Source organism: Nycticebus coucang, chromosome 2 (assembly GCF_027406575.1).
Source record: "Nycticebus coucang isolate mNycCou1 chromosome 2, mNycCou1.pri, whole genome shotgun sequence".
Classification (NCBI taxonomy): domain Eukaryota; kingdom Metazoa; phylum Chordata; class Mammalia; order Primates; family Lorisidae; genus Nycticebus; species Nycticebus coucang.
Window position 1 is genome coordinate 39,786,676 of NC_069781.1, and position 26,947 is coordinate 39,813,622.

Here is a 26,947-nt window from a genome sequence, read left to right on the forward strand (position 1 = left end):
GGCTTATGTGACCCAAGTGACTGAGACAGCATGGCACTTAATTTAGTGCTCCTGTTGGAATTACTAGCTTAGGGAAATGTGGGAAGTAGTTTGCAGGTGGCACAAGAACAAGTTCCAAAGGCAGTGGAAACAACAGTGGACTTGGGTTTGAATCCCTACTCTGCCATTTATCTGGAAGCTCTCTAACCTCAGCTTTCTAAAAGCGCTCTCTAAAAAGAAGATAGTCATTCTCTTTTCCCTGGGTTATATGAGGATGCAGTGGGCAAATGTTAAAGTCCTTGGATACAGGCTCAGTGCCCGTAGCTCAATGAGTAGGGCGCCAGCCACATACACTGAAGGTGGTGGGTTCGAGCCCGGGCCAGGCCTGCTAAACAATAATAACTGCAACCAAAAAATAGCTGAGCATTGTGGCGGATGCCTGTAGTCCCAGCTACTCAGGAGGCTGAGGTAAGAGAATCGCTTAAGCCCAAGAGTTTGAGGTTGCTGTAAGCTTGTGATGCCACAGCACTCTACCGAGGGTGACATAGTGAGACTCAGTGTCCAAAAAGAAAAAAGGTCCTTGGATACAGCAAAATTCAATAAATGTCTGCTTAAACATTGGAAATAGTGATAGGTTTGAGGAAAAGACTAGAACTAGTAAAAATAAAGCAGCCCAAATATCTGAGCATATTTATAACAGAACTAAAGGGTAAAACTCATGAAGCACAAGTGAGAAAGAGGCTCCTGACACTTAAGAGAAACATGAGCTTTTAAAAATGGTCCACTTAATGAAATGTAGAAGTAAAGAGATTCAGTAAAAGGTAATTAAATCGGTACTGGAGTGGAATTTTAATTTTTGTTTAGGAAGGAAAAGACCCTCTAATTCTGACAGGAAATCCTTTTCATTAAAAGAAGCCACAGGGTGGCGCCTGTGGCTCAGTGAGTGGGGCGCCGGCCCCATATACGGAGGGTGATGGGTTCAAGCCCAGCCCCGGCCAAACTGCAACAAAAAAATAGCCGGGCATTGTGGTGGGCGCCTGTAGTCCCAGCTGCTCGGGAGGCTGAGGCAAGAGAATCGCGTAAGCCCAAGAGTTAGAGGTTGCTGTGAGCCGTGTGACACCACGGCACTCTACCCTCAGGCGGTACAGTGAGACTCTGTCTCTACAAAAAAAAAAAAAAAAAAAAGCCAGTTTGGGCAGCGCCTGTGGCTTAGTGAGTAGGATGCCAGCCCTATAAACCGAGGGTGGTGGGTTTGACCCAGCCCCGGCCAAACTGCAACAAAAAATAGCCAGGGCGTTGTGCCCAGCACCTATAGTCCCAGCTACTCAGGAGGATGAGGCAAGAGAATCGCCTAAACTCAAGAGCTGGAGGTTGCTGTGAGCTCTGACAGCACTCTACAGAAGGTGACAAAGGGAGACTCTGTCTCTATTAAAAAAAAAAAAAGGCACAATTTAACTCTATTATTCCCTAAAGTATCAACAGAGTATTCTATACAAGTGATATAAAATCCACGTATTTTAATATACTGTGTCATTAGAATAGAGACAACATAGAAAAACATTTTATCCTCCTGGGCCCACTCTTCTAGAACCTGAAAGTAGCCTCTCTCTACTGCTTAACCTTCTCCCAAACAGCACAGCCTGTGGTGCTTCCCTAGAACCTGCATTAACCCCCTACCTCCAGCCCTGGCCACTGACTTCCACACCAACTAGACCCTCCTTTAGCACAGCTCCCCAATTTACAAATAAAGTACGTTGCATTATTTCCTTCCCAGAATCCCTAAATGAGGTAGGTAAGAAAGGGATTATTGTCCTCCCTGCTTCATAAATGAGGAAACTGAGGCCCAGAGAGAAGAAACAAATTTGCCCAAGGTCACACAACAAATCAATCTACAACACAAGTGGCATTTAAACAGCTTTCTGTAACATATACCAATATGTAAAGACAGGGAAGGATCTTGAGGTTTCCACACAAAACTTCAGGCAACAGTAATCAAGCTAGAGCACAAGATCATGAATTAGAAGACCTAAACCTTATCGGAGCTGTTCTTGATTGTTCCATCTACAAGTCGCATATGCCACCCAATATAAATAGCCTTTTCTGTTCAAGGATAAAAGTACAGAATGGCTTGGCCAATTAGAAAAAAATTTTAAGAGACATGTTTAAGGCTACAGTCAAGGACCAAATAAACAAAAACTCCCAAGAATTTCCTATTGAAAGAAGCCTTCATAATATCAGGCAGGGAGAACAAAGCCACAAGAATACATGTAATTTGAGAGGCTCTGATCTTTAAAATTGGGACACCTATAAAAGTAAAAAACCATCACTTTCTCAATCATTTATTATTCCCAATAATTTCCTCCACTACAAAGGAATATGAAAATGAAAATGACAAATCCCCAGTTTTCAAATTCTCAATTTCTTACCAAAGGTGCCAAGATGCTGATATCTTTCAGTTTATTTCCACTCAAGTTTAGATGTTTGAGATTTGGAAGTTTTTCTGCTAGTACATCCAGACCTCCAAAGATTCTATTTTCACTGAGCTCAAGCTGCAAGAGAAAATGTACCAAGCACACACACAAACACAGAAAAACATAAGGGTGTTATAAATAGCAAATACAGCCTTCTAATACTTATCAATATCAAATGAGCCCTATTTACATTAGAGCATGTATGTTCATTTACTTGGACTGAACCCAAATAAGTAAATTTATAGACCCCAGCAACATTTGGTGTGGGACATAGTAAGGTAAGAGACAGAAGTGTGACAAGTATACTGTTTTCTTAACCAGATAATGACAGTTGCTTGAAAACTGGCCTCAGTGAATACAATTTTCTAACCTAGGTCAAAACAAATCAGAATAATCATAAGTCTCTGAGAAGTGGTGATACTGTATATACCCTCCAGAAAGGGGAAACAGTCCCTGATTCTGAATAGCTTATGTTGTATGCCAAGCAAAGTTTACAATGCCTACTTAAAACCCAAGGTGGCACTGAAGAATGCTACTCTGAAGGTCACAGAAGCAGGACAGACCTCAGAATGAGCCCATAAAGAAGCTCCATGACCCTAAAAGGGAGAGAGGCAACAGCCTCAGGTTATGAATCAGCTCCCCAGAGGCCATTCGCATAAACCTGGCACTAGCCTTTATTAGTGCCTACTCTGATTTCTTAGCTGTAGGTCAAGCAGCACAAGCAAGTGATGTGCCAATGAAAGAGTAAGTCTTCACCAAGGAATACATAATATAAAACCTTAGACCACAAGGAGTTGGAGCCTGAAAAACACTGGAGAACATCTTATTTAAACTGTTCCTTTTGTAGACAAGAAAACTCAGGCCACACAGCTGGTTCCAATTCTCTTTTTTAAAGCACCAACATTAACAACCATATCTTACTCTTTTTTTTTGCAGTTTTTGGCTGGGGCCAGGTTTGAACATGCCACCTCCGGTATATGGAGCCGAAACCCTACTCCTTTGAGCCACCACCACGCAACCGTATCTTACTCTTACCTATAGTTCTTAAGTGCCAGGCACTCTTCAAAACATGAGAAATACATTAGTTAATTTGATCTCACAACAACCCTATAGGGCAGGTAGAATTACTACGCCCATTTACAGATGAGGAAAATGAACTACAAAGAGAATACTTAACTTGCCCAACTGTTAATGTGGTGGGCCTGTAATCTGAAGCCAGGCAGTGCGGCTTGTTAAGCACCCACACCGACTCCATTATGCTATGTGTCTAGAAGAACATGAAAATCTCATACAATGAAGTCTTTGGCATGCAATGCAATGTACTACATGATGCAGAGGAGAGGAACTTTCAAATGCCTAGTTACGTTCTAGACTTAAAAATACAAGTCTATGATCAAAGATTCAAGTGTTAGCTTTATTGGTGATTTTAGCGAATCAAAATACAGACAACTTTTCTCATATTTTCAGACCATGTGATTACACTATCACATGTAATAGTCATATCTTTTCAACATGACTATCTTAGAGAGTACGAATAACAATGCAATCCACCGAAGCATTTACCAGTGTATGTATTTTGAAATGAAATAAATGTGTAAATTTAAGAAACTCATGACATTTGTACATCAAATTTTTTTTTATTTGTTTCTTAGTAGTAATAGTCTGTGCTCTGGGGTAGGAAAAAAATAAAGTCCTTATCAGCTATGAGAACACTGGGTCTACCTTTAAGCATGATCATCTTCATTTACTCTATAAGGCATGTGATTAGTATTTAAAAACCTAAGAAAGATTTCGTAAAATTCCCATATGAATGGTCATTGATAGGTTGACTTTCTGCCTAAGTCTGATAGTACAGAGACAATAATTCAGGAAATTATATAAGGATGCTAGGAAAGCAAAACAGAACACAAAACATAGACTAATAATCTTCTAGCACTGAGTTTATGTAAACTTTAGCAAAAGCCATCTTCTGTTTAATTGGGCTAATCAGAGAGTCCAATGTCACTGATAACAGCTATACAAATATAAAAGGATTATACTTGAACTTCTAAAGTAGATGCTTAGAAGGGGGAAATTTCTCATCAGAAACACTACATACTACCTGAGGCCAGGCACAGTGGCTTATGCCTGTAATTCTAACACTCTGGGAGGCTGAGACGAGGCGTTTGAGACCAGCCTGAGCCAAAAGCGAGATCCTGTGTCTAAAAATAGCCCAGAGTTGTGGCAGGCACCTGTAGTTTCAGCTACTCAGGAGGCTGAGGCAAGAGGATCACTGGAGCCCAAGAATCTGAGGTTGTTGTAAGCTATGACGCCGTGACACTGTACTGAGGGCAACAAAGTGAGACTGATCACGCTCCCCCCCCCCACGCAAAAAACACTACTACCTGAAACTCGTGAGGACTTGCTAACCATTTATTTACTTAATGAAGGCAAAGAAAGAAAAAGAAAACAAACACACACACAACAAAAACTTCTAGTTTTTAATTCATGTACTTATCTAAACCCCCCAACTCCACCAAGCAAGAAAAAACCTACCTGCCCTTTACCTAAAGTTTATGAATGCTCTGTATGTCTTTGTTTAAATAAAAGCTTCAATTTGTTGAAGTCTTCTAATAAAGTGAATACTAAAACAATAGAGAATTATGCAAGATTTAGATAACCACACATCTTTTCCTATGAAATGCAAAAGGTTAGGAGATAGGGGCTTTAGCACTAACCACTTCTGTCAGCCACTGAAGGCAAATTACTATACCTTTCTCGGTCTTTGCTATATCCATAAAAACAAGGGGCTGGACTAGAATCAAAGTGTTTTTCAGCTCTGACATTCTGGGGTTCTGTGACAGTTAAATGTGCAAGGACAAGATGAGACTTTTTTCTTTAGCATTTTGTACTTTTGTGGGGAGGGGAGGAATTGGAAGGGGATAGAAAACTGGTTATAATTACAATAGTAAAACACTAACAATGAGCCATCAACCAGGAAGAGGAAACACAGTAATTTGTTATACTGAATTATTCTAGTCAATCACAACATATTTTAAACTTTCTAGTCATTAAAATTACATAATGGGTTTGAATTATCATAGACTATAAATCTGAAGTCTTTACTTAAACTTAGCCTTATTCTACAAACATAAAATGTGGAAAGTGGAAGGCACCTGTGGTTCCTGAACCAGACTGTACTAACAAAACCTAGTTAACTAACACTGTAACAATGAATTAATGTCAATAAATTACTCAAAAAACCCAATACTCATTCTTCATAACTACTATCTATTGGGCATCCAACATGCATTATTTCCAAACACCAAAGCAATTCTGCCAGGTCAAGTAATGTCACCAGTTTACAGGTGAGGAAGTCAGGCCTTAAAGAGATTAGGTAGGTAATCTGGAGAAGATCACCCATTAAGGGAAAGATACAGCTGGAATTCAATCCCATATTTGCCCAGTTCCAAGGGCTATGTGCTTTCTGCTATACTGAATGTGTCCTTACAGGTAAAATCATGCATTTTCCCTTCTCAGGATGATTCTCTTTTACTGTTAGTACTTACCTTTTTCAATTTAGGTAGCTCCGGGAGATTTGAAACTGAAATCAAGCCTACATTTATTAAACTGAGGAACTCTAAGTTCACAAATTCAGCTGTTAAGCCCTCGATTTTTCCATCATTTGATCTGCAATTGTCCAAGACAAGTTCTCGAACCTGTGGATAACAAAGAAAAAAAAGGGTAAGCTTTCAAAAACATACTGAAAACAAACATGCAAAAACACCCATATATAGCAGCAGCCTCTTACTTAGACCTAGTTCTTAGTTATAAACGAAGAATATATTAAGTCTTTAGTAGCAATATGTGAATAGGTTCAAAGATGGAATGATGTATCAACAATATACATACACTATTTTGTGGAAACAGAAACTGAGGTTTTTAAGATGTAAGTGAAAGTATATCCCTATTCCTTTACCTAAGTCTGTTGTCCCAAAAGTAGCTTTATCTAAATGCAAATGCAGAGTGAAGACACCCCTTTAGGCTAAAGCTATCTTAAAACGCGTAAGATGACCACAGAAAAAGAGGAAAGTTTTATGTTTCCTGTCAGTATCACTAGGAGATTCTGGCTAGCGGTTTCTACACTAACACATTTTCAAACTCTTCTTACATTAATCTTTACCAAGATTATCTTGACACTGGAAAGGAATCAAGATGCAAGAGTCCAAAACAATGACCTGATTTATATATGACAAAAATCTTTTCAGGGGAGAGACTGTTAAACATTAAGTTAGGTTCCTTTTTCAGAATTCAAATCCATGTAAGGGTTATAACGTATGAGGATTCTGAATACTGGTTATATAATGAACAAGTCTACTTGTTAGATCTACCATGGTTATTCCTGCTGCCATTCTGGCTCTGTGGTCACTGAAACTTGCAACTTTTTAACCTGCTTTGATCTACTTAATGATGAAAATTAGTTTGTTTGTTTTTTTTAAGAGACAGTCTCACTTTATCACCCTTGGTAGAGTGTCCTGGCATCACATAGCTCACAGCAACCTCCGACTCCTGGGCTTAGGTGATTCTCTTGCCTCAGCCTCCCTAGTAGCTGGGACTACAGGCACCCACCACTCTCGGTATATGGGGCCAGTGCCCTACCACTGAGCCACAGGCGCCGTCTAGTTTTGTTTTGTTTTTAATTGAGACAGTCTTACTTTGTCATCCTCAGTAGAGTGCCACAGCATCATAGCTCAGAGAAACCTCAAACTCTTGGGCTCAAGTGATTCTCTTTTGTCTCAGCCTCCCTAGTAGCTGGGACTACAGGCACCTGCCACAACATCCAGCTATCTTTTTTTGTCTGTTTAGCAGGCCCAGGCCGGGTTTGAACCCACCAGACATGGAGCATGTGGCTGGTGCCCGAACCACTGAGCAATAGGCACACAGTTTTTTTTTTTTAAAGACAGAGTCTCACTCAGTCACCCTGGGGTTAAGTGCTCTGGTGTCACAGCTAACAGCAACCTCAAACTCCTGGGCTCAAGCAATCCTCTTGCCTCAGCCCCCTGCGTAGCTAGAACTACCAATGCCCGGGCACAATCCTGGATAGTTTTTCTACTTTTTAGTAGAGATAGGGTCTTGCTCTTGCTCAGGCTTATCTTGAACTCCTGAACTCAAGCAATCCACTGACTTCAGCCTCCCAGAGTGCTAGGTTTACAGGTGTGAACTACCAGGCCTGGCCACAAATTAGTTTTTAACTAACCCCACAAAAGCATTCTTGCAGTGAACCTACCTAGTTTAACAGCATTAATCAAGCATGAATGCATGTGCACGCACACACACAGTTTGAAAATGAAACTAGAGTTCACAACGTCATCTTCTCACAGGAAATCCAGCAATGCTGCTCTAGTAACAGCTATCAGTCATAAAGTAGGTACTTGTTATTCTCTGTACCACCATTTCCTTCCCTCTGTTTAGAAGGAAACTGATTTCAAGCCAGTCGTACCCACAATGCCCTTACGTGCCTTACCACTTCTTACTACTCTGTCTACTTCCTCTTCAGAAGCCCTGGTTTTAGGATGCACACAGGCATCCTTTTACTTCTTCCCTTCCTTCTCTCCTCTTTTCTCTAGATACCAATGCCCTCTTCCAAGAAGAAAACAGTACATCTGAAACGTTGAGAGTTCAACTGTGACAAAAGCTGGGCTCTGGACACAGATGTCTGCACTGGAATCCTGGCTCTACTCTGGCACTCAGAACCTGTGTGAACTTGAGCGAGTCACTTAACCTTTCTATGCCTCAGTTTCCATAAAGTTGTAGTAGAGAGTGTGCTTGGAACATCGTAAATGTACAGAAAACAGTCTCTGGGTAAAGGGAGTGTGAGAATGCCAGACACTATTTACTTTAATCATATCTGAACTAAGTTTTTTACAAGCATGTATTTCTTCTGTTTTTTTTTTTTTTTAAACTTAATTTTTATTAAATCATAACCATATAAACTTATGGGGTAAAATGTGATGATTTGATATACAATGTGCAATGCTTAAATTATTCCTTCTGTATTAAAAAAACTAAACATATCCAATTAAGCATTATTTTTTAAAAAAGGTCACCTACAATCACCCATCCACATGAACAGTAACTTCAATACAACTGTAATGTTCCCAATTCATTTGGGAGGTTTTCTATGACTCTGTCCAAATCTCTCCAGATTCCAAAAATGTTACACAAAATGACACTAATATGCTATTTTAAAAGAACTGCCATATTGCATCCCCAGTCCACTGAGTGAAATCACCTCTTAAGATATTCCCTCAAGGGCGGTGCCTGTGGCTCAGTGAGTAGGGCGCCGGCCCCATATACCGAGGGTGGCGGGTTCAAACCTGGCCCCAGCCAAACTGCAACCAAAAAATAGCCGGGCATTGTGGCGGGTGCCTGTAGTCCCAGCTACTCGGGAGGCTGAGGCAAGAGAATCGCTTAAGCCCAGGAGTTGGAGGTTGCTGTGAGCTGTGTGATGCTATGGTACTCTACCGAGGGCCATAAAGTGAGACTCTGTCTCTACAAAAATAAATAAATAAATAAATAAAAAAGAAGATATTTCCTCAACTGGTAAAATTCCACTTTAACCACTACAATAGATCTTCAAGAACTACCACAGAGAATTCAAATATTGGCTAGAATGTATTTGTTGAACCAAACAGCAGAATAAGATCAAGAGGAGAAAAGTGGGGATGGGGTGTGTTAAAAGTGGTTGAAACGTACAGGTTTAATTGTTGGGTCTGGAAAATGATGGGGGAGAAATTGAGGTTTTGGTTTAGAGAACTAGTCATTTACCTAGATCAATGACTTTCAACCAGTGTGCCTCAAAAACTTTTAAAAATTGGGCGGTGCCTGTGACTCAGTGAGTAGGGTGCCAGCCCCATATACTGAGGGTGGCAGGTTCGAACCCAGCCCCGCGCCAAACTGCAACAAAAAATAACCGGGTGTTGTGGCAGGCACCTGTGGTCCCAGCTACTCAGGAGGCTGAGGCAAGAGAATTGCCTAAGTCCAGGAGTTGGAGGTTGCTGTGAGGTGTAATGCCACGCACACTACCAAGGGTGACAAAGTGAGGGGGAAAAAAAAAAGAAAAAAAAAAAACTTAAAAAAAATTATTTTTGAAAGAAGTTCAAAGCACAGCATTTTTTTTTAAATCAATATAATCTAAATCAGTGGTTCTCAACCTTCCTAATGCTGCAACCCTTTAATACAGTTCCCTCATGTTGTGGTGACCCCAACCATAAAATTATTTTAGCAATGAAAAGGGTCGCGGCATCAGGAAGGTTGAGAACCACTAATCTAAATGTGCCATGGAAGTTTAACTATAGGTTCAAGTGTGCCTTGATATTTTTAAAAAGGTTAAAAAACACTGGGGGCAGCGCCTGTGCCTCAAAGGAGTAGGGCACCAGCCCCATATGCCAGAGGTGGGGGGTTCAAGCCCAGCCCTGGCCAAAAACTGCAAAAAAAACCCCCCAAACAAACAAAAAACAAACAAACAAAAAAAAAAACACTGACCAGACTTGGCGCCCATAGCTCAGTGAGTAGGGCACCAGCACTGAAGTTGGTGTGTCTAAGGTCTAAGCCCAGCCCTGGCCTGCTAAACAACGATAACTGCAACCAAAATACAGCTGAGCGCTGTGGCTGACACCTGTAGTCCCAGCTACTTGAGAGGCTGAGGCAAGAGAATCGCTTAAGCCTAAGAGTTCGAGGTTGCTGTGAGCTGTAATACCACAGCACTCTACCGAGGGCAACATAATAAGACTCTTGTTTCGAAGGAACAAAAAACAAAACAGAACAAAACAAAACACCACTGACCAACACTGACCTAGATAGAAATAAAAAGAAAAGCTTTTTGAGGGGGAATGTAATAAATACCATAAGGGACACCAAGTTTAAGATTCCCATGTGATGGGATAGATAGATAAAACATCCATAGGCAAAAAAAAAAAAAAAAAGAAAAAAGAAAAAAGAAAAAAAAGTATGCACAGGCAGCTAGACATGTGGGTCTGGTGTTCAGGGGAGGTTTGGGTTTTAGCTCTGCATTGACAGTCATTAGGGCAGAGGTTGTAATAGAAGCATGTAACTTAGCTCGGCGCCTATAGCTCTGAGGCTAGAGCACCAGGCACATACACTGGAGCTGGAGGGTTCAAATCCAGCCCAGGCCTGCCTAATGACAACAATTACAACCAAAAAATAGGAGTGTGAAGTTGCATGCTTCAAGCATTAGTTTCAAACATCTAGTAAGGCTTGTAAGTGCTATGGTCTGAATGTTGCTGTCCCCCAATTAATATGTTGAAATCTAAATACTCAAAGTGATAAAGAAGTGAGGCCTTTGGGGAAGTGATTTAAGTCACAAGGGCTCTGCCCTCATGAATGGGATTAGTGACCCTATAAAAAGTGGCTGAAAGGAACAGCCTTGTCCCTTCTGTTTCTTCTGCCATGTGAGGACACAGCAAAAGGGTGTCACCACCTCTGAAGCATGGAAGGCTTTCCCAGACACTGAATCTGCTGGTGCCTTGACTGTGAACTTCTTGGCCACCAAAACTGTGAGCAATAAATTTCTATTGTTTATAAGTCATCCAATCTAAAGCTCATATTTTATTGTACCTGTCCCCAAATACTAAAACAATAAAGCATAGGAGTTAGGATGGAAAAAACTAAAATGCTCATCAATGAGGGGCTCATTTAAAAACTCAAGTGTTAGGATTGTGGGAAAAAATAAGGGACTCATTTTCAGGGTGCACTGTGGGATGAGAAATGTATAGAATCTGTGATGTGTCACATATTCACTCTCTTATATGTATGTATATAAAAATCTCTCAGTAATATCTACAGGGAGAGAAGTGAGGCTGGGAAGGCTTTTCTGTATGAATTTATTTAGTTTCAACAATGTGATTATTAATCTATTAAAAAATAAAGCTTAAAAAAGACACTGCTAGACGATTCGATTCATTATGTCTGTTCTAGTTCCCCTATCTCAGTATAGGAGCCTTTATAACTGCTGAACAGGGAAAAAATGGTCATAGGTTTGTCAGTAGTATTGCATAGGAGGTTTGTGTCAAGACTGTGAGTGAGGGCTCAGCACTCGTAGCACAATGGTTACAGCCGAGGCTGGTGGGTTCAAACCTGGCCCGGGCCAGCTAAAGTAACAAGGACAACTGCAATAACAGCAACAAAAATAGCCAGGTATTGGGGCGGTGCCTGTGGCTCAGTGAGTAGGGCGCCGGCCCCATATGCCGAGGGTGGCGGGTTCAAACCCAGCCCTGGCCAAACTGCAACAAAAAAAATAGCCGGGCGTTGTGGCCGGCGCCTGTAGTCCCGATGCTTGGGAGGCTGAGGCAAGAGAATCGCATAAGCCCAAGAGTTAGAGGTTGCTGTGAGCCGTGTGACGCCACGGCACTCTACCCGAGGGCAGTACAGTGAGACTCTGTCTCTACAAAAAAAAAAATAAATAAATAAAAAAAATAACCAGGTATTTTGGCAGGTGCCTATAGTCCCAGCTACTTGGGAGACTGAGGCAAGAGACTCTCTTAAGCCCAAGAGTTGCTGTGAGCTGTGATGCCATAGCACCCTACCCAGGGTGACAGCTTGAGACAGTCTCAAAAAAAAAAAATAGCTGGGCGTTGTGGCGGGCACCTATAGTCCCAGCTACTCGGGAGGCTGAGGCAAGAGAATCTCCTAAACCCCAAGAGCTGGAGGTTGCTGTGAGCTGTGATGCCATAGCACTCTACCAAGGGTGACAAAGTGAGACTCTGTCTCTATTAAAAAAAAAAGTCAAACAGCTCTACCTATGGAGAAGAAAAGGGTAAGATGGATATACATAGAGGTGAGTGTATAAATGGGAGAGACCTTCAGGGAATGTACATCTGAGTGAAACCTTGAATTTTCTCCACCAGTAAAAGGCAACATAATATATTAGGGTGAGTAAGGCAGAGGGCTATACGGCTACACACAGAAAAAGCATGTCCCTGGAGTTTTCCAGGAAGGCTGAGAATGTAAAGAACTGTGCTACCCCCAGAACAGACCTCTAAGCAATACAATAAGCCACTGAGGAATAAGCCGGATTAGGAATTACTGCATAAAACAGAGACCCATGAGAGGGTCCCACTTAGGGCTGTGCCCAAGGATAACAAGTCTGAAAATCCCATCAGTAGCCTTAAAAGTTGTTTAAAATTCTGGCGGCGCCTGTGCCTCAGTAGGTAAGGCGCCGACCCCCATATACCGAGGGTGGCGGGTTCAAACCCGCCCCGGCTGAACTGCAACCAAAAAATAGCCAGGCGTTGTGGCGGGCGCCTGTAGTCCCAGCTACTCGGGAGGCTGAGGCAAGAGAATCGCTTAAGCCCAGGAGTTGGAGGTTGCTGTGAGCTGTGAGGCCACAGCACTTTACCGAGGGCCATGAAGTGAGACTCTGTCTCTACAAAAAAAAAAAAAAAAAGTTGTTTAAAATTCTAAAGAGGACCTTGGTGAAAAGGCATTCTATTCTGAAATAATTGTTTTAGTAACAGAGAAGCAGGAGAAGAGGTTTAAGGGAGGAAAACCTTTTCCTCTACTCTCTTAGGTCAGTGACTAGGGCCTGTAAATTAAACAAGAGATTTAATTGTAGAGGGAGTGGGGAGGATGGGCAGAGGGAAGGTGATAGGTGGGATTACACCTGCGGTGCATCTTACAAGGGTATATGTGAAACTTAGTAAACGGAGAATATAGGGCGGCGCCTGTCGCTCAGTGAGTAGAGCACTGGCCCCATATACAGAGGGTGGTGGGTTCAAACCCAGCCCCGGCCAAACTGCAACAAAAAAAATAGCTGGGTGTTGTGGCGGGCGCCTGTAGTCCCAGCTGCTTGGGAGGCTGAGGCAAGAGCTGGAGGTTGCTGTGAGCCGTGTGACGCCACGGCACTCTACCAAGGGCAGATTCTGTCTCTACAAAAAAAAAAAAGTAAATGTAGAATATAACTGTCTTAACACAATAACTAAGAAAATGCCAGGAAGGCTATATTAACCAGTGTAATGAAAATGTGTCAAACTGTTTATAAAACCAATGTATGGTGCCCCATGATCGCATTAATGTACATAGCTATGATTTAAAATTAAGTAAAAAAAAAGAGAGATTTAATTGTAGAAAAATGTTTATTTACAGCTCGGCGCCTGTGGCTCAAGCGGCTAAGGCGCCAGCCACATACACCTGAGGTGCAGGGTTCGAATCCAGCCTGGGCCTGCCAAACAAAGACAACTACAACCAAAAAATAGCCGGGCCTTGTGGCAGGCGCCTGTAGTCCCAGCTACTTTGGAGGCGGAGGCAGGAGAATCACTCGAGCCCAGGAGTTGGAGGTTGCTGTGAGCTGTGACGCCACAGCACTCTACCTGGGGTGACAGCTTGAGGCTCTGTCTCAAAAAATAAAAAAAGAAGAAAGAAAAACATTTATTTACTAGCCAGGCGTTGTGGCGGGTGCCTGTAGTCCCAGCTACTCGGGAGGCTAAGGCAAGAGAATCGCTTAAGCCCAGGAGTTGGAGGTTGCTGTGAGCTGTGTGAGGCCACGGCACTCTACTAAAGGCAATGAGACTCTGTCTCTACAAAAAAAAAAAAAAAAGCTTATCTACATGTGTAATGCACATACACCATGTGGTAACTCAGGTGATTAGAATTTAGGGTTTATAATCCTAACTTAGTAAAGGAAAGGAATGAAGGAGTAAATCTTCGTTTGGGAAGAACAGGCTTCTTTAGGAAAGATAAATGGGATTTTTAGATAAGAAATTTTATGATAATGTCTGTCTACACTGGTATTAGTGGTCTGTTCTCTTACAGCCATAAAACTACCTCAGAGAGGTGATTTATATGGTAGGTTTACTTTTCTAAAAAAAAAAAAATGTATATATATATATATATATATATTTTTTTTGTAGAGACAGAGTCTCACTTTATGGCCCTCGGTAGAGTGCCGTGGCCTCACACAGCTCACAGCAACCTCCAACTCCTGGGCTTAAGCGATTCTCTTGCCTCAGCCTCCCGAGTAGCTGGAACTACAGACGCCCGCCACAACGCCCGGCTAAAAAAATGTATATTTTTTTTGTAGAAACAGTCTCACCTTATCGCCCTCGGTAGAGTGCCATGACGTCACATAGTTCACAGCAACCTTCAACTCCTGGACTTAGGCAATTATCTTGCCTCAGCCTCCCAAATAGCTGGGACTACAGGTGCCTGCCACAACACCGGCTATTTTTTTGTTGCAGTATGGCCAGGGCTGGGTTTGAACCTTCCACCCTCGATATATGGGGCCGGCGCCCTACTCACTAAGCCATAGGTGCTGCCCTAAAAAAAAAAAAAATCTCTTTTTAGAGTTTGGGTTCTCACTGTGTCATCCAAGCTGGAACACAGTGACTATTCACAGGTGCCATCCTAGCATACTACAGCCTCAAACTCAAACTTCCCTAAACCCAAAACAAAGTGAATCCTTCTGTCTCATCCTCTAGAGTAGCTGGGGCTACATGTATGTACCACAATGTCAGACAACGTTAGGTTTGCTCTTGGTTTCTCTCCTGGGAATAGTCCCACTCCTAAAAGAGAATTTACATCAGCCCTCATTTCTTACAAGTGTTTGGTTTTAGTCAGATAAGCTGCCAGAGTATGCTTCTTTTTGCTTCAGCCAATTCTCAAATACCTTCAATTTAAAATAATCTTTATATCAACTCTGGGTTTCTGAGTGGGCCCCCAGAGAGGTTGCCTAAGCCTCTGCTGTCCCCCGTTCTTTCTTGGGTATGAAGGGATCCAGAATAACTCGTAAAGAAGACAACAGCTTTGAAAGACAGTAGTGCAGCCAGGGGTGTGGCTCGGCCAATATAATCTCAAATTTCCCAAATCCAGAATAAACCAGAGGTCCTAATCAAAGGAGAACAGGCCCTAGTTTCTCATATCCCAAATCCTCCTGTTATCTGAGAAGAGAAGGTCAGGTAGGCATTTGTACATTTGAGTACATCTTGGGGAGCTAGTCCAAGAGAGGTAGCTGGCCTTCTGCTTAAAGATGAACAGTTTAACTTTGTGGGCCATATTCACTCTTCTTCATCCCTCTACCTCCAAATAATACTGTCTTTTCTCAAACACAAATTTAGGATAAACATTTAAAAATTAAAAAGAATTTCTCCGGTGATTGTAGCTCAGTGGCTAGGGCGCCGGCCACACACACCTGAGCTGGCGGGTTTGAACTCAGCCTGGGGCCTGCCAAACAACAATGACAACTACAACCAAGAAACAGCCAGGCATTGTGGCAGAAGCCTGTAGTCTCAGCTACTTGGGAGACTGAGGCAAGAGAATCGCTTAAGCCCAAGAGTTTGAGGTTGCTGTGAGCTGTGACACCAGAGGGCACTCTACCAACGGCAATAAGTGAGATTCTGTCTCAAAAAGGAAAGAAAGAAAAATCCATACTACTTCCTACTTAACTCTCATTTACTTGTTTTCTTTAGTTATTAAAAAGATAGTAATGTTTTCTACTACCATTCATTGAAAAATTTGAACTATATTATAGCCACCACACCCAGCCTGGCCTAAAATAATGTTTTCAAAATGACAAATTTGTATTAGTGGTTTTCAAATGTGTTTACATAGCAGAGGAGTTAGCATCAAGAAACACCCATATAGTACTGGTGGGTATGTAAGAAGAGAACCATTCTGAAAAGCAATATGGCAGGAAAAAAAAACCCACAGAAGATGTTCATTTCAGCACCTTTTACAATAGCAAAAAACCCTGGAAAACAGCCTAAGGATATGGTTAAATTATGATCTATGCAGACATTAATAAGATTGTAAAATAGGGCGGCGCCTGTGGCTCAGTGAGTAGGGCACCGGCCCCATGTGCTGAGGGTGGCGGGTTCAAACCCAGCCCCGGCCAAATGCAACAAAGAAAACAACCGGGCGTTGTGGCGGGTGCCTGTAGTCCCAGCTGCTCGGAAGGCTGAGGCAAGAGAATCGCGTAAGCCCAAGAGTTAGGGGTTGCTGTGACCCGTGTGACGCCACGGCACTCTACCTGAGGACGGTACAGTGAGACTCTGTCTCTACAAAAAAAAAAAAAAGATTGTAAAATAAAAAAATTATGACCATAAAAAAATTTTTAACAAAAATTATGACCAAGAAACAGGGATGCTCGCTGCGTTGTTAAAAAAAAAAAAACCCTCAGCAGCACAGCAGGACACTGTCTATAAAAGAAAGAAATTAGCAGGGTGTGGTGGCATATACCTGTAGTTCCAGATACTTGGGAGGCTGAGGCAGGAGGATCCTGGAGCCCAGGAATTTGAGGCTGCAGTAAGTTATGATTGTGTCCACTGCACTCAGCCTGGGAGAGTAAATGAGACTCTACTCAAAGAATTCCCTAAACCAAACCGAACAAACTAGTACACACAATATTAGCACGATCCAAGTTTAGGAAAAAAATAATTAAACATTCTGGTAGATTATACATCAGAATGCCAGATGGCAACATAGGCATATATGACTTGTATTTTCTTTCTGCTTATCGATATCTGTTATTTTTTTGGCTTACCTGTTATCTTTCCTTGACTAAGATGTATTTTAAACAAGGAAAAAACCTCCAATTAGTTGCTATGCAACCAATTACTATAACAGATTAAGCTCAAAATTACATCATAGCAGAACCAACAATAGAGATGGTAGGGATGTTGAACAAAAAAGGAAGATATATGCTAAAGAAAATCTAAATCCACCTCCCCCCCCCAATAAACTGGGACTTAGGAAATACTACTCTTAAATGCTATAGTTCAGCATATATAACACAGTAGTGTTTCACAGGGACATAGACTGTGACCCACACAGCAAGAATTGCCTGGCTTTCTAACTGTGAATGAAAAACTCAAAACTGTTAATATGAAGGCTGTCCCCAGATGCAGTTAATAAGGTGTTCACAACAGGGCAGCATGTTTAGTTAGTGTTATGGAAGAATGAGAACCTCATAAGGAAAAACAGCTTTTCTTTTCCACTTTAAAAAGACAACTAAATTTGGATTATATTTCACTACTACATGCCAGTGACTTCTTGTCTCACAGACAAAACCTCCATTTACTATGGTGTATACTGTTATGTCCTAGCACTGTACAATTTATCCCCAGCTGAAATGACAATATTTAACTATTTCCTATCCTTAGAAATATTTTCTTGCCTATCAATGTTTTTAAATTGTAACCTCCATTCTTTATGAAGACTATTTTAAATAAATGCCATCTTGGACCATTTTTTTCCATTACAAGAACACACTGTGATGTAAGAGCTGTTTTGGACTTGGAAAAAACGAAATTTCTTGTATTTCTTTTCAAGCCCTCTCCTACCTCTTTAAGTAAACGAGCATACCTGTGTTCCTAAGAAACGAAGATACAGTAAAAGGTGAATTGAGCCTACTATCTTTGGCTCATGTACTCTAGCCAAAGAAGGTAAGAAGGTAAATAAGTGTTACGAGAATCATCTTTAAATCCCTAAATAAAACAAAAACAAAGTAATACACACAATAAAAGCCCATCTGGTCTTAAACAAAACTCATTTACAATTAAACCCCTACTCACTTCACCCTCTGCAAACACTCTGAGATCTTACCTGACTTTAAAATTATTAAGGTTAACTGATACACTTGTACATTTCAGAGAATGCTGTCCATACTAACAGTACAGTACCTTCAATAGGAGAAATGCAGGATCCCAGAGGCCAAGCCTACAGTGTAACAGCTGACAATACCACAAATTTCTGTGGTGTGTATGGTATGTTCTAGCACATCATACGTAAAATGCCATGTGACTAGCTTAGTTTGATTTCCTTGTTAAAGGAGTCATCTTGGAACTATTCATCTGCCTTAAGGATGATGACTTTGTGCAAAACACTTTTAACTTCTCTTTTTTGAATAGTACTATGGTGGCACCTGTAAACAGCCACTGCACTCCAGCCTGTGCAACATATCTTATCTCTAAACAAACTAAAAAAGCCAAAATAGAGCGCAACTTTCCTTCCTAATCTATAGTACTTTTTCTTGATAAAGCCTTCAGTTTATTCTCCCAGTGAAGCACCTAACTCCCACTGGTCTCATTCCCGTTAGAGTGCCTATCTTGGCTGACTCCCCTGACAGTCTCCCAAGTGTAACAGGCACTAGCGCCACCTCAACAGATTCTAAGGCTTCAGGAGGGAAGGGGATGCTCTGTTTTGTTCACTGATTTCCCAAGCCCTGGCATACTGTTGGGTAGTCAAATATTTATTTAATAAACCATTGGATCTTTAAGCCAGTGCTGTTCAACGCAGTACCCACTCCCCACTTGTCACTTTTGTGCACCTGAAATGTGGACAATACTAAAAAAAAAGTCTTTAATTTTAATCAGTCATCCAGCCCTGGCCTGTCTTTGGCAAGAGGACTAAAGCCTAAGTCAACAACTGCACATACACACGTTATCTTTAAAGCAATATACTATAATCATGTATGAAAACACCGTATGCTGGGTACTGTGGGCCAGCTTCATTTTCAAGAGAGCAAAACACTTCTGTGAAGTATTTTAGTAGACCTTTAATTTGGCCACATCCTCAAGAATTCAAAGTCTAGATTTCAAAGGATCTCAAAGACCCACATGTGTATTTTCCTTACGAGAAACTTGGCTAAATTGAGCGGCACCATGTTCTACTGATCTGCAACTATGAGGCAACCGAACAGTCTGGAACTGTCAACTCCTCCAGGTGAAAACAGAGTGCAAGTTTTATACGGTGAAGAGGTTTAACCATTCAACGCGCTAGCACGTGGCAGCCACAAAATGTCTGACGGACGGTGATGGAAGGAGCGCACACCGGTGGAGCCCCAACCTGGAAAGGTCGAGTCGCGCGCGCTCTCGGGTCCTTCAGGGCACATGGCCGCCGGGCGGTGGAGCCCGGCCGGTCCCTCCCTACTGCTGACCTCAAGGACTAGGGAGCGAGAACACAAAACCGAGCAGGCCAGGTAAAGCCTGGTTGCCAAATCCCTACAAGTTTGCAACTTGTTCACCACGGCGACTTGGGTGCCCGGACCTCGGGGCGCAGGGCCCTCCCGGGTGGAGAAAGCCACTCACCGCGGAGGGAGGCCGGCAGCTGCGCGGCCCCTCTCCGCGCGGCGGCGGGAAGCCGCGCTAACTCGAGGAGAGATGGAAGAGCCGATTCCTTCAGGCCCGCCCCAGGCACACGCAGCCGCCGCGCGAGGGCCGGTCTCGGGCTCCGCAGCCCGGAGGGCGCGCGGTCGGCGGCGCCAGGCCTCGCTCGAGCACGTGCGGGGGCAGAGGCCGCACAGCCCTGCGCCACCGGCCTGGGGCGGAGGCGGCCGCCTGCCGAGGCCCTTTTAAGAGGGGGGGATTCGGCAGTGCGTCGGCGGCGGCCGCAGCGCACGGGTCCGGCCAGTGCGAGCCGGTCGCCGGCGAATAACAAGACTGAGGGCTCAACCCGGAACGGGCGGCTGGCAGCCCGCGCAGAGGGCGGGCAGGAGGGCGGGCGGGCTGGTGGGCAGATCCCGCGGGCCGGCTCACCCAGCGGAGGGAGACAGGCACCCGCCAACATGGCGCTGCGCAGGCCTGTGGCGCGCCCGGCTGGCGTGAGGCGCCGCCACCCGCCCACACCGAGGGGCCAGCCTCCCGGGGCAGGGGCCCCCGGGCTCCGCAGCGGCGGCGCCAGGGGAGGGCGAAGCCACCGCTACAACGGTTGGCTCGGGTAGACCGGGACCGGTCTGGGGAGGCCGAGAGCGAAAGGGCAGTGAAGCAAATAGCGAACAAAGTTTTATTTTTAGGCTTGAAAAATGGCGGGAACCGCGTCCTTTCTTCAAAGTTGGCCTCGGGAGGGGTGGCGGCAGCGCCCCCTCCACCGCCTGGGCCCGCCCCTCCCCCGCTCCGCGCGCCAGGCCGCGCCCGCCCAGGCCCCCAGGCGCCCGAAGGGGGCTTCTCGCCCACTTCAAAGGAATCAAGTGTCTCCTCGCCTCACGGCCCCTGCCGTCGGCCCAGCCGGCGCCTACTGCGAGGCCCGGCCCGGGAAACCCCCGCCCCGCCCGTCCCCCTTCCCCGGCCGGCCCGGGACGCGCGGAGCTTAGCTTGGCCTGGCCGGCGGCGGGCCCAGGCGGGGCTCGCCGCGCAGCTCCTCGGCAGGCCCAACCTCCGCCCGGTCGCGCATCCCGGAGGCTGCAAACATGGCTCCCAGCGTTACACAACCCCCGCCTCCCTCCCTCGCCGCCGGCCACTCGCAGACGCGCTCCCGGGAATAAACCCCGGCGAGCGATGAGCTCAAAGTTTGCTTTCCCTCACTCTCTGCCTTCCCTGGGCGGCCGCGGGGCCCTGCGGGCGGCAAAGAGTTAATCCCCGCGCGCTCGCTCCCCTCTTCGCGTCCGCCCGCCTTCCCCGTCCAAGCCCGCGAGCTGCGCCCGTCCCCGCGCCGGAGCCGGCGAACCCGCGGCCCGAGCTCCGCAGGTGGACACCATTACATGCAAGTCATCGGGGAGAGGACGCCCGACGAGGGCTCTGCTTACCGCTTCCGGGGTCCTGTTCCTCAGCTCCAGGTGGATCCTCTTCTTCATGTCCATGTTCTCCTCTTCCCCCCTTCAAACTTAACTTTCCGCGGCGGGGGCGGAGGGGGGAGAGGCGTCCCAGCCTGCGCAGCGAGGGCCGTCGGAAGTGGTCTACTCGCGGCAGAGGCCGGCGGCGCGGTCTCGTACGGCGTACGGGCAGACAAGCGGAGCCTCCGGAGCCAAGTTACTCGCGGGAGCGGAGAGAAACCATGGAAGGAAAAGGGGGCTGGAGCGCAGCGCTGGTCTCACTACCGCCGCCACCGGCCGCGGCCCCGCACTGCGCTTAAACCGGCGACGCGACGCGGCGCGGCGGCTGCTCGGCTCCACTCGGCCCCGCGCGTCGCCGCTCGGCTCAGCTGCCCCGGCTGCACCAAGGACGGGGCGGGGAGGCGCGCGGCGGGAGGGGCGGAGGCTGGGGGAAAGGCGCAGCCCGGGGGAGTGGAGCGACTTCCTCCGCCCTCTTGCTGCACGTGGGGCGGCTGATGTAAGACAGTCCTCGGGGGCTTACGCGCCCGTCACGGGCGAGACCCCCGGGTCCACCCTGCCGCTCCCGGCGGCAGGTCCCTGGCTGGCTCTGGGACGTTCGCGGGGGAGGGTTAGTGGGAGGCCATCCAGTCCGCCTTTGGAGGCTCCCCGAGGCCGAGTGCGTTCGCTGAGGCTCACCGGGGCCGGCCCGACGCCCGCGGAGGCGCGCGAGCAGAGAGAAGCCCAGACTGAACAGGCTTTGAGGTTCGCTGTTTGCCTCCCACCCAGTCTGGGGCGAGCATACCGAACCCCTCTGTCTCCTTGGCAGAGCGGTGTCCGAAGTGCTGCCGAGGACCCTTCTCGAGACTGAGTCGCTGCCGGCCCGAGTGGTACCGCGTGGCGCCGGGTGGAGTCAGCTTTCCAGGGCTGTGCGGGGCGGCTTGCGGGGGCATAGGGCCGCCCTGGCCCCTGCCTAAACCACGGAGCAGCCTAGCGTCCTCCCCGGTTGGGGGAATCGCCCTCGGTTTTCTAACATTTTAACGTGAACTAGCAAAGGAGACTATTAACATTTCTAATAGGGCCTCGGAGTTTTCTCGTAGGCTTTTTATCTCATTTATTTCTTAGGGCCCCCCGTGAGGTGTGTAAATTCTTGATGGGCTCGTTTTCTGAAGCCTGGCAGGCAGCCTTTGTAATGGTCTGGCTCAAGAGTCCCAGGGGTTAGAGCACCAGATTAGGGTGAGTGCTTGGCAGACCACCTGGGAGTAAAGTTATATTGGGCTTTAAAGTAAGTAAATGCATGATGTGTCAAATCAGATAGCGTTTTATTTCTAGTGTAGTCAAGAGGCACCAAAAGTTAAGCACAATTTTATTCCGTAGAAGGGGGGAGGGAGCAGAGAACAATTTTTAGAGAAAAACTTAAAATTCTGTGCGAAAACCTACCTAAAGTTTTATAGAAGTTAAGAAAGCCCTCCCCCTTCCCATTTTACCTAAGTTTTGGTGGCAAACAGCCCAAACTTATTTTAAAGCCAATCATATAAGTTCTTAAAATACTGAATGAATTAACATTTGAAAGTGAAAGTTTTAGAAGGATTATAGAAAAAGGCAAAAACTTCCTAGTATGTAGGTTTTTGACCTCTGTTGTAGACTTAGCAGAAATCTTTATGACCAGGAAAATCGAAGTGAGATGTTCTGAGGTCACTACAAGAAGGCTTTTACTGTTCTGTGGACTAACAAGCAGTTACCCAGCATGATATTCTCATTTAATGCTCAGACGGTCTTGTGAAGTGAGTGATAATTTACTCATTTTACAGATGAGGAACTGACTCAGAACCTTCAACTGCAAGGCCAACCAGAGGTGGAACTAGAGTTTAGACCCAAATGGTCTGACTCAAAAAAAAAAAAAAAAAATGGTCTGACTCCCAAACCTGTCCTCTTTTCTGCTGTATCATCAGTCTGGCTGGAGTGGAGACAGCATGGGGGACTGCTTTGGAATAGTAGGTTGGAAACAGTTACAGATGGTTTATAATACCAAACAAAATGTAGGTGTCATCTTGAAGAGAGGAGACGCTGAAGGAACTTTAAATGTATGGGTCTGTGCTGGAGAAAGTGGTAACCTGGTGGCTCGCGGAAGAAGTGTTATTGATCCTTAGGACGGACCAGGGTGAAATCCTGCCCTCTTTTCATGGCCAACTGGACAGTGTGAAGGACTTTTTTCACCATGATACAGAGCTCACAGATAAATGAATGTTTTATAGTTAAACTACAAAATGATTAATGAACACAGCCACTATGTGCAGCAAATAAAAAGAAAGTGAAAGAGCCAAAGGAGAGACCACAGACAGGGCACTGTCCCTTCTTATGCAGCCGGTGCTGGCATGCACCTCTGTGAACAAAGAGCATGTGTTCCAGTGACATGCTTCTTTGTCAGGGGCTTTACTGCCAGAGGCATAAATAACACAGGCAGAACAGGGTGTGTCTCACTACCCTGTCAACATCTTCTACGGGACTGTCAGTCTACAGGGCTGAAGGGACTGTTGTCATAAGGTCCAGGTTTTGAATATTGCTGCGCTTACCAATATTCTGTGTAAGCATCTCTGTGTGAAAAAAGATGTAGAATATGTAATTATATCCAACCCACAGTTATTATGGATTTGAACAAGGGCTAGAAGGGAATAAGGAAAAGTAAAAACAGCTTAGTTTGTTAGGAAGACTGAACTATGGGTGAATTTCTTTTTACTTCCATTTAAGTTAATATTTGACCAATAAGTAATAAAAATATCACATACTCCCAAGGTTTGGCACCCCTTTGAATATTCACACTGCCTGTTAATCAGAATGGGTATGTAGTTCATTTTAAGCTCTAAAATGTCTGAGACACTGAGCTAGTTTGTGACTCCTTGGACCAGCTCCTCACCTCAAAGCCTCAGCAACAGCATGTTATTTGTCAAGTCATCAGATGATCTGAGCTTTCTACAAACTTTGTGGCTGTGGATACTTTTATAAATCTGAAGACTAGAGGGAACAGCCACATTAAGGCATTGGTTTAACTGGCTTTGAAACCAGTTTAGCAGATGGGCACATTTTCTCTTTAGTAAAGATAGTATATGAAACTGATGCATAATATAGAGTGAGGAAATCATTACTCTTTAGATACTAAATACTTCCATTCTTCCCATCATCTTCTGTATACATGTGTGTATACTGGTAAGAACAAATCTCCCTTGGGGGTGGCGCCTGTGGCTCAGTTGGTAAGGCGCCGGCCCCATATACCGAGAGTGGCCGGTTCAAACCCGGCCCCGGCTGAACTGCAACCAAAAAATAGCCGGGCGTTGTGGCGGGCGCCTGTAGTCCCAGCTACTCGGAAGGCTGAGGCAAGAGAATCACTTAAGCCCAGGAGTTGGAGGTTGCTGTGAGCTGTGTGAGGCCACGGCACTCTACCAAGGCTATAAAGTGAGACTCTGTCTCTACAAAAAAAAAAGAACAAATCTCCCCCGAGTTTCCACAGCATAGTGTGTGTTCCTCTGTTATAGCAGTTGGCAACAAATGGTAGTTGTTGAAGGATCTAATGCTTTAACTAGACTGTGAACTCATACAAATATTTCTGGATGATAAGAATGTAAAGAGGGAACTTGGAACCATATTTAGAATATAGGACATGCCTTGTAAATGTGTATTATGTTGAAAATAATGTCACATGTCCTAAAAAATGCCATCTAGACAGCTGAGATTATTGAGGCAGTTGATAGGGTAAGGCAAATAGGTGAAAATGGGTTAAGGAATGAGATCTTAGGAGTCTCCACATGGTAAATGCAGAGAAGCGGAAAGTGTTAGGTGTGCAGGCAGCTCCAGGTCCTTTAAGGGTCCCCTGCCAAGGGAACCAGGTTCCTTTCTGCTCTATAAACCAGCTGTAGTTGCTAAGCCTACAAGGGACAGCTGTGACTACCAAGAGTGCTAATATTTATTAAGCACCATCCCATGCCAAGAACTGTGCTTGGGACTTTTGTGTACATTGCCTCTCAGTTAATCCTGGCAACAGCTTCCTGGGACAGGACTATAATCCACCTTTTTTAGTATTTGGGAAACAGACTCAGCAAAGTTAAGTGAGTTTGCTGAAACTCATAGTTAATAAGCTCGATTTCTCTGTCATTTTCTGTAATTCATTCTCAATACTTTGATCCACTAGTCCACAACTGCTTCTGGATAAAATCTTGTTTTTTTTTTTTGGGCCGGGGCTGGGTTTGAACCCACCACCTCCGGCATATGGGACCGGCGCCCTACTCCTTGAGCCACAGGCGCCGCCCCCACAACTGCTTCTGAGAAAGAAAATTTTTTTTTAAGAGACAGAGTCTCACTTTATCATCCTCGGTAGAGTGCTGTGGTGTCACAGCTCACAGCAACCTCCAACTCCTGGGCTTAGGCGATTCTCTTGCCTCCGCCTCCCGAGTAACTGGGCCTACAGGTGCCTACAACGCCCAGCTATTTTCTTGTTGCAGTTTGGCCAGGGCCGGGTTCAAACCTGAACCTGCAAGTATGTGGGGCCAGCTCCCTACCCACTGAGCCACAGGCGCCACCCCCTAAAAAAATATTTTTTATTTTAAAAAGATTTAAATGCTTATTTTTCAGGAAATATTTTAAGAAATTATAAAATTAAGTTTCCTCCATTGAGGTATAACCAGCATTAAGTTACATATTCTTGTAGCTTTTTTCTATACTATACAATTTTTTGGGGGGGGTGTTATGTATGTTTTTTCCTTTTTCCTTCTTTTTGTTTTATTTACATATTTTTTAAATGTTTAAGAAATTTGGTTTTCCCACCTACTTGTATGATAGCTCTATACATGTATAACTTTATTCAGTGGTTTCCCTTGTTACTGAAGGACTCCATGGTGAAGGGAATCCCATTCCATCACTTACTGGCTGCATGCTTTAGCATAAACCACATAACCTCTTAAGGCCTCAGGCTGCTGTGTGAGACATGATTAAGTGGGTGAAGCTCCTACCTGGTACAGTGCTCAGCACTGTCCACTCTGCCCCAGCCACAGTCACTGCAGGCCTGAGTTCCTCCCTGAGCAGGATCCTAGATCTCACTGGCCTCTTCCAGAGCTAGTAACCTTCTGCTGTGGCCATTAATCCTCTACCCCTCCTCCATGTCCTTTGTTTCCTATAGTTACCCTCCCCCCTTTGGCTGAGGTAGGCAGGGATCACCCCAGACAAATATGTTTTTGACTTTTAAATGGTCAGACTCATTTTCTGTTTCATACAGTTTTTGCTCTCTCTTGAGGAACTTGGAAAATGCTCCTGAGCTAAATTGGAAAATATCTGAGTGCCCTTCTTCATAGTTAGCCAGTATCACCACCATCTGGACCCTTTTCTACCTCACAGGGATTCCCTTGTCTACACAGAACTAAGACTGATCCAAGAGTCCAGCTCCTGCTGTCTGAGCCCTGCCATCTGTTCTCCAGTTCCCTTTACCTGCTCCTGCCCAGCCCAGAGCCCTTCCGTGGGCCTGGAGCAGTTTAGTCCTCCCTCCCGGGGGTCATCAAACTATGGCCCGCGGGCCACATGAGATGGTGTGATTGCATTTGTTCATAGTTTTTTTTTTTGTAGAGACAGTCTCACTTTATGGCCCTCGGTAGAGTGCCGTGGCATCACACAGCTCACAGCAACCTCCAACTCCTGGGCTTAAGCGATTCTCTTGCCTCAGCCTCCCGAGTAGCTGGGACTACAGGCGCCCGCCACGACGCCCGGCTATTTTTTGGTTGCAGTTTGGCCGGGGCCGGGTTTGAACCCGCCACCTTCGGCATATGGGGCCGGCGCCCTACCGACTGAGCCACAGGCGCCTCCCAACTGTAGTCCTGGGCGGCGCCTGTGGCTCTCTGAGTGGGGCACTGGCCCCTTATACAGAGGGTGGAGGGTTCAAACTCAGCCCCAGCCAAACTGCAACAAAAGCAAAATAACCGGACGTTGTGGCGGGGGCCTGTAG

The 26,947-nt window shown here is 45.2% G+C and overlaps 1 protein-coding gene across 1 annotated transcript in view; it reads right to left on the reverse strand.

The window, feature by feature from the left end:
- The window catches only part of ANP32B (acidic nuclear phosphoprotein 32 family member B), a 43,985-nt gene extending 22,618 nt beyond the window's left edge, over positions 1 to 21,367 (reverse strand). The window contains exons 1-3 of the mRNA XM_053568004.1: positions 20,962 to 21,367; positions 5,999 to 6,148; positions 2,406 to 2,528 (exon numbers count right to left, since the gene is read on the reverse strand). Coding sequence (XP_053423979.1) covers positions 2,406 to 2,528; positions 5,999 to 6,148; positions 20,962 to 21,015 — 327 coding nt within the window. The 5' untranslated portion in view covers positions 21,016 to 21,367. The remainder of the gene's footprint in view (positions 1 to 2,405; positions 2,529 to 5,998; positions 6,149 to 20,961) is intronic.
- Between the last annotated feature and the right edge of the window lie 5,580 nt (positions 21,368 to 26,947).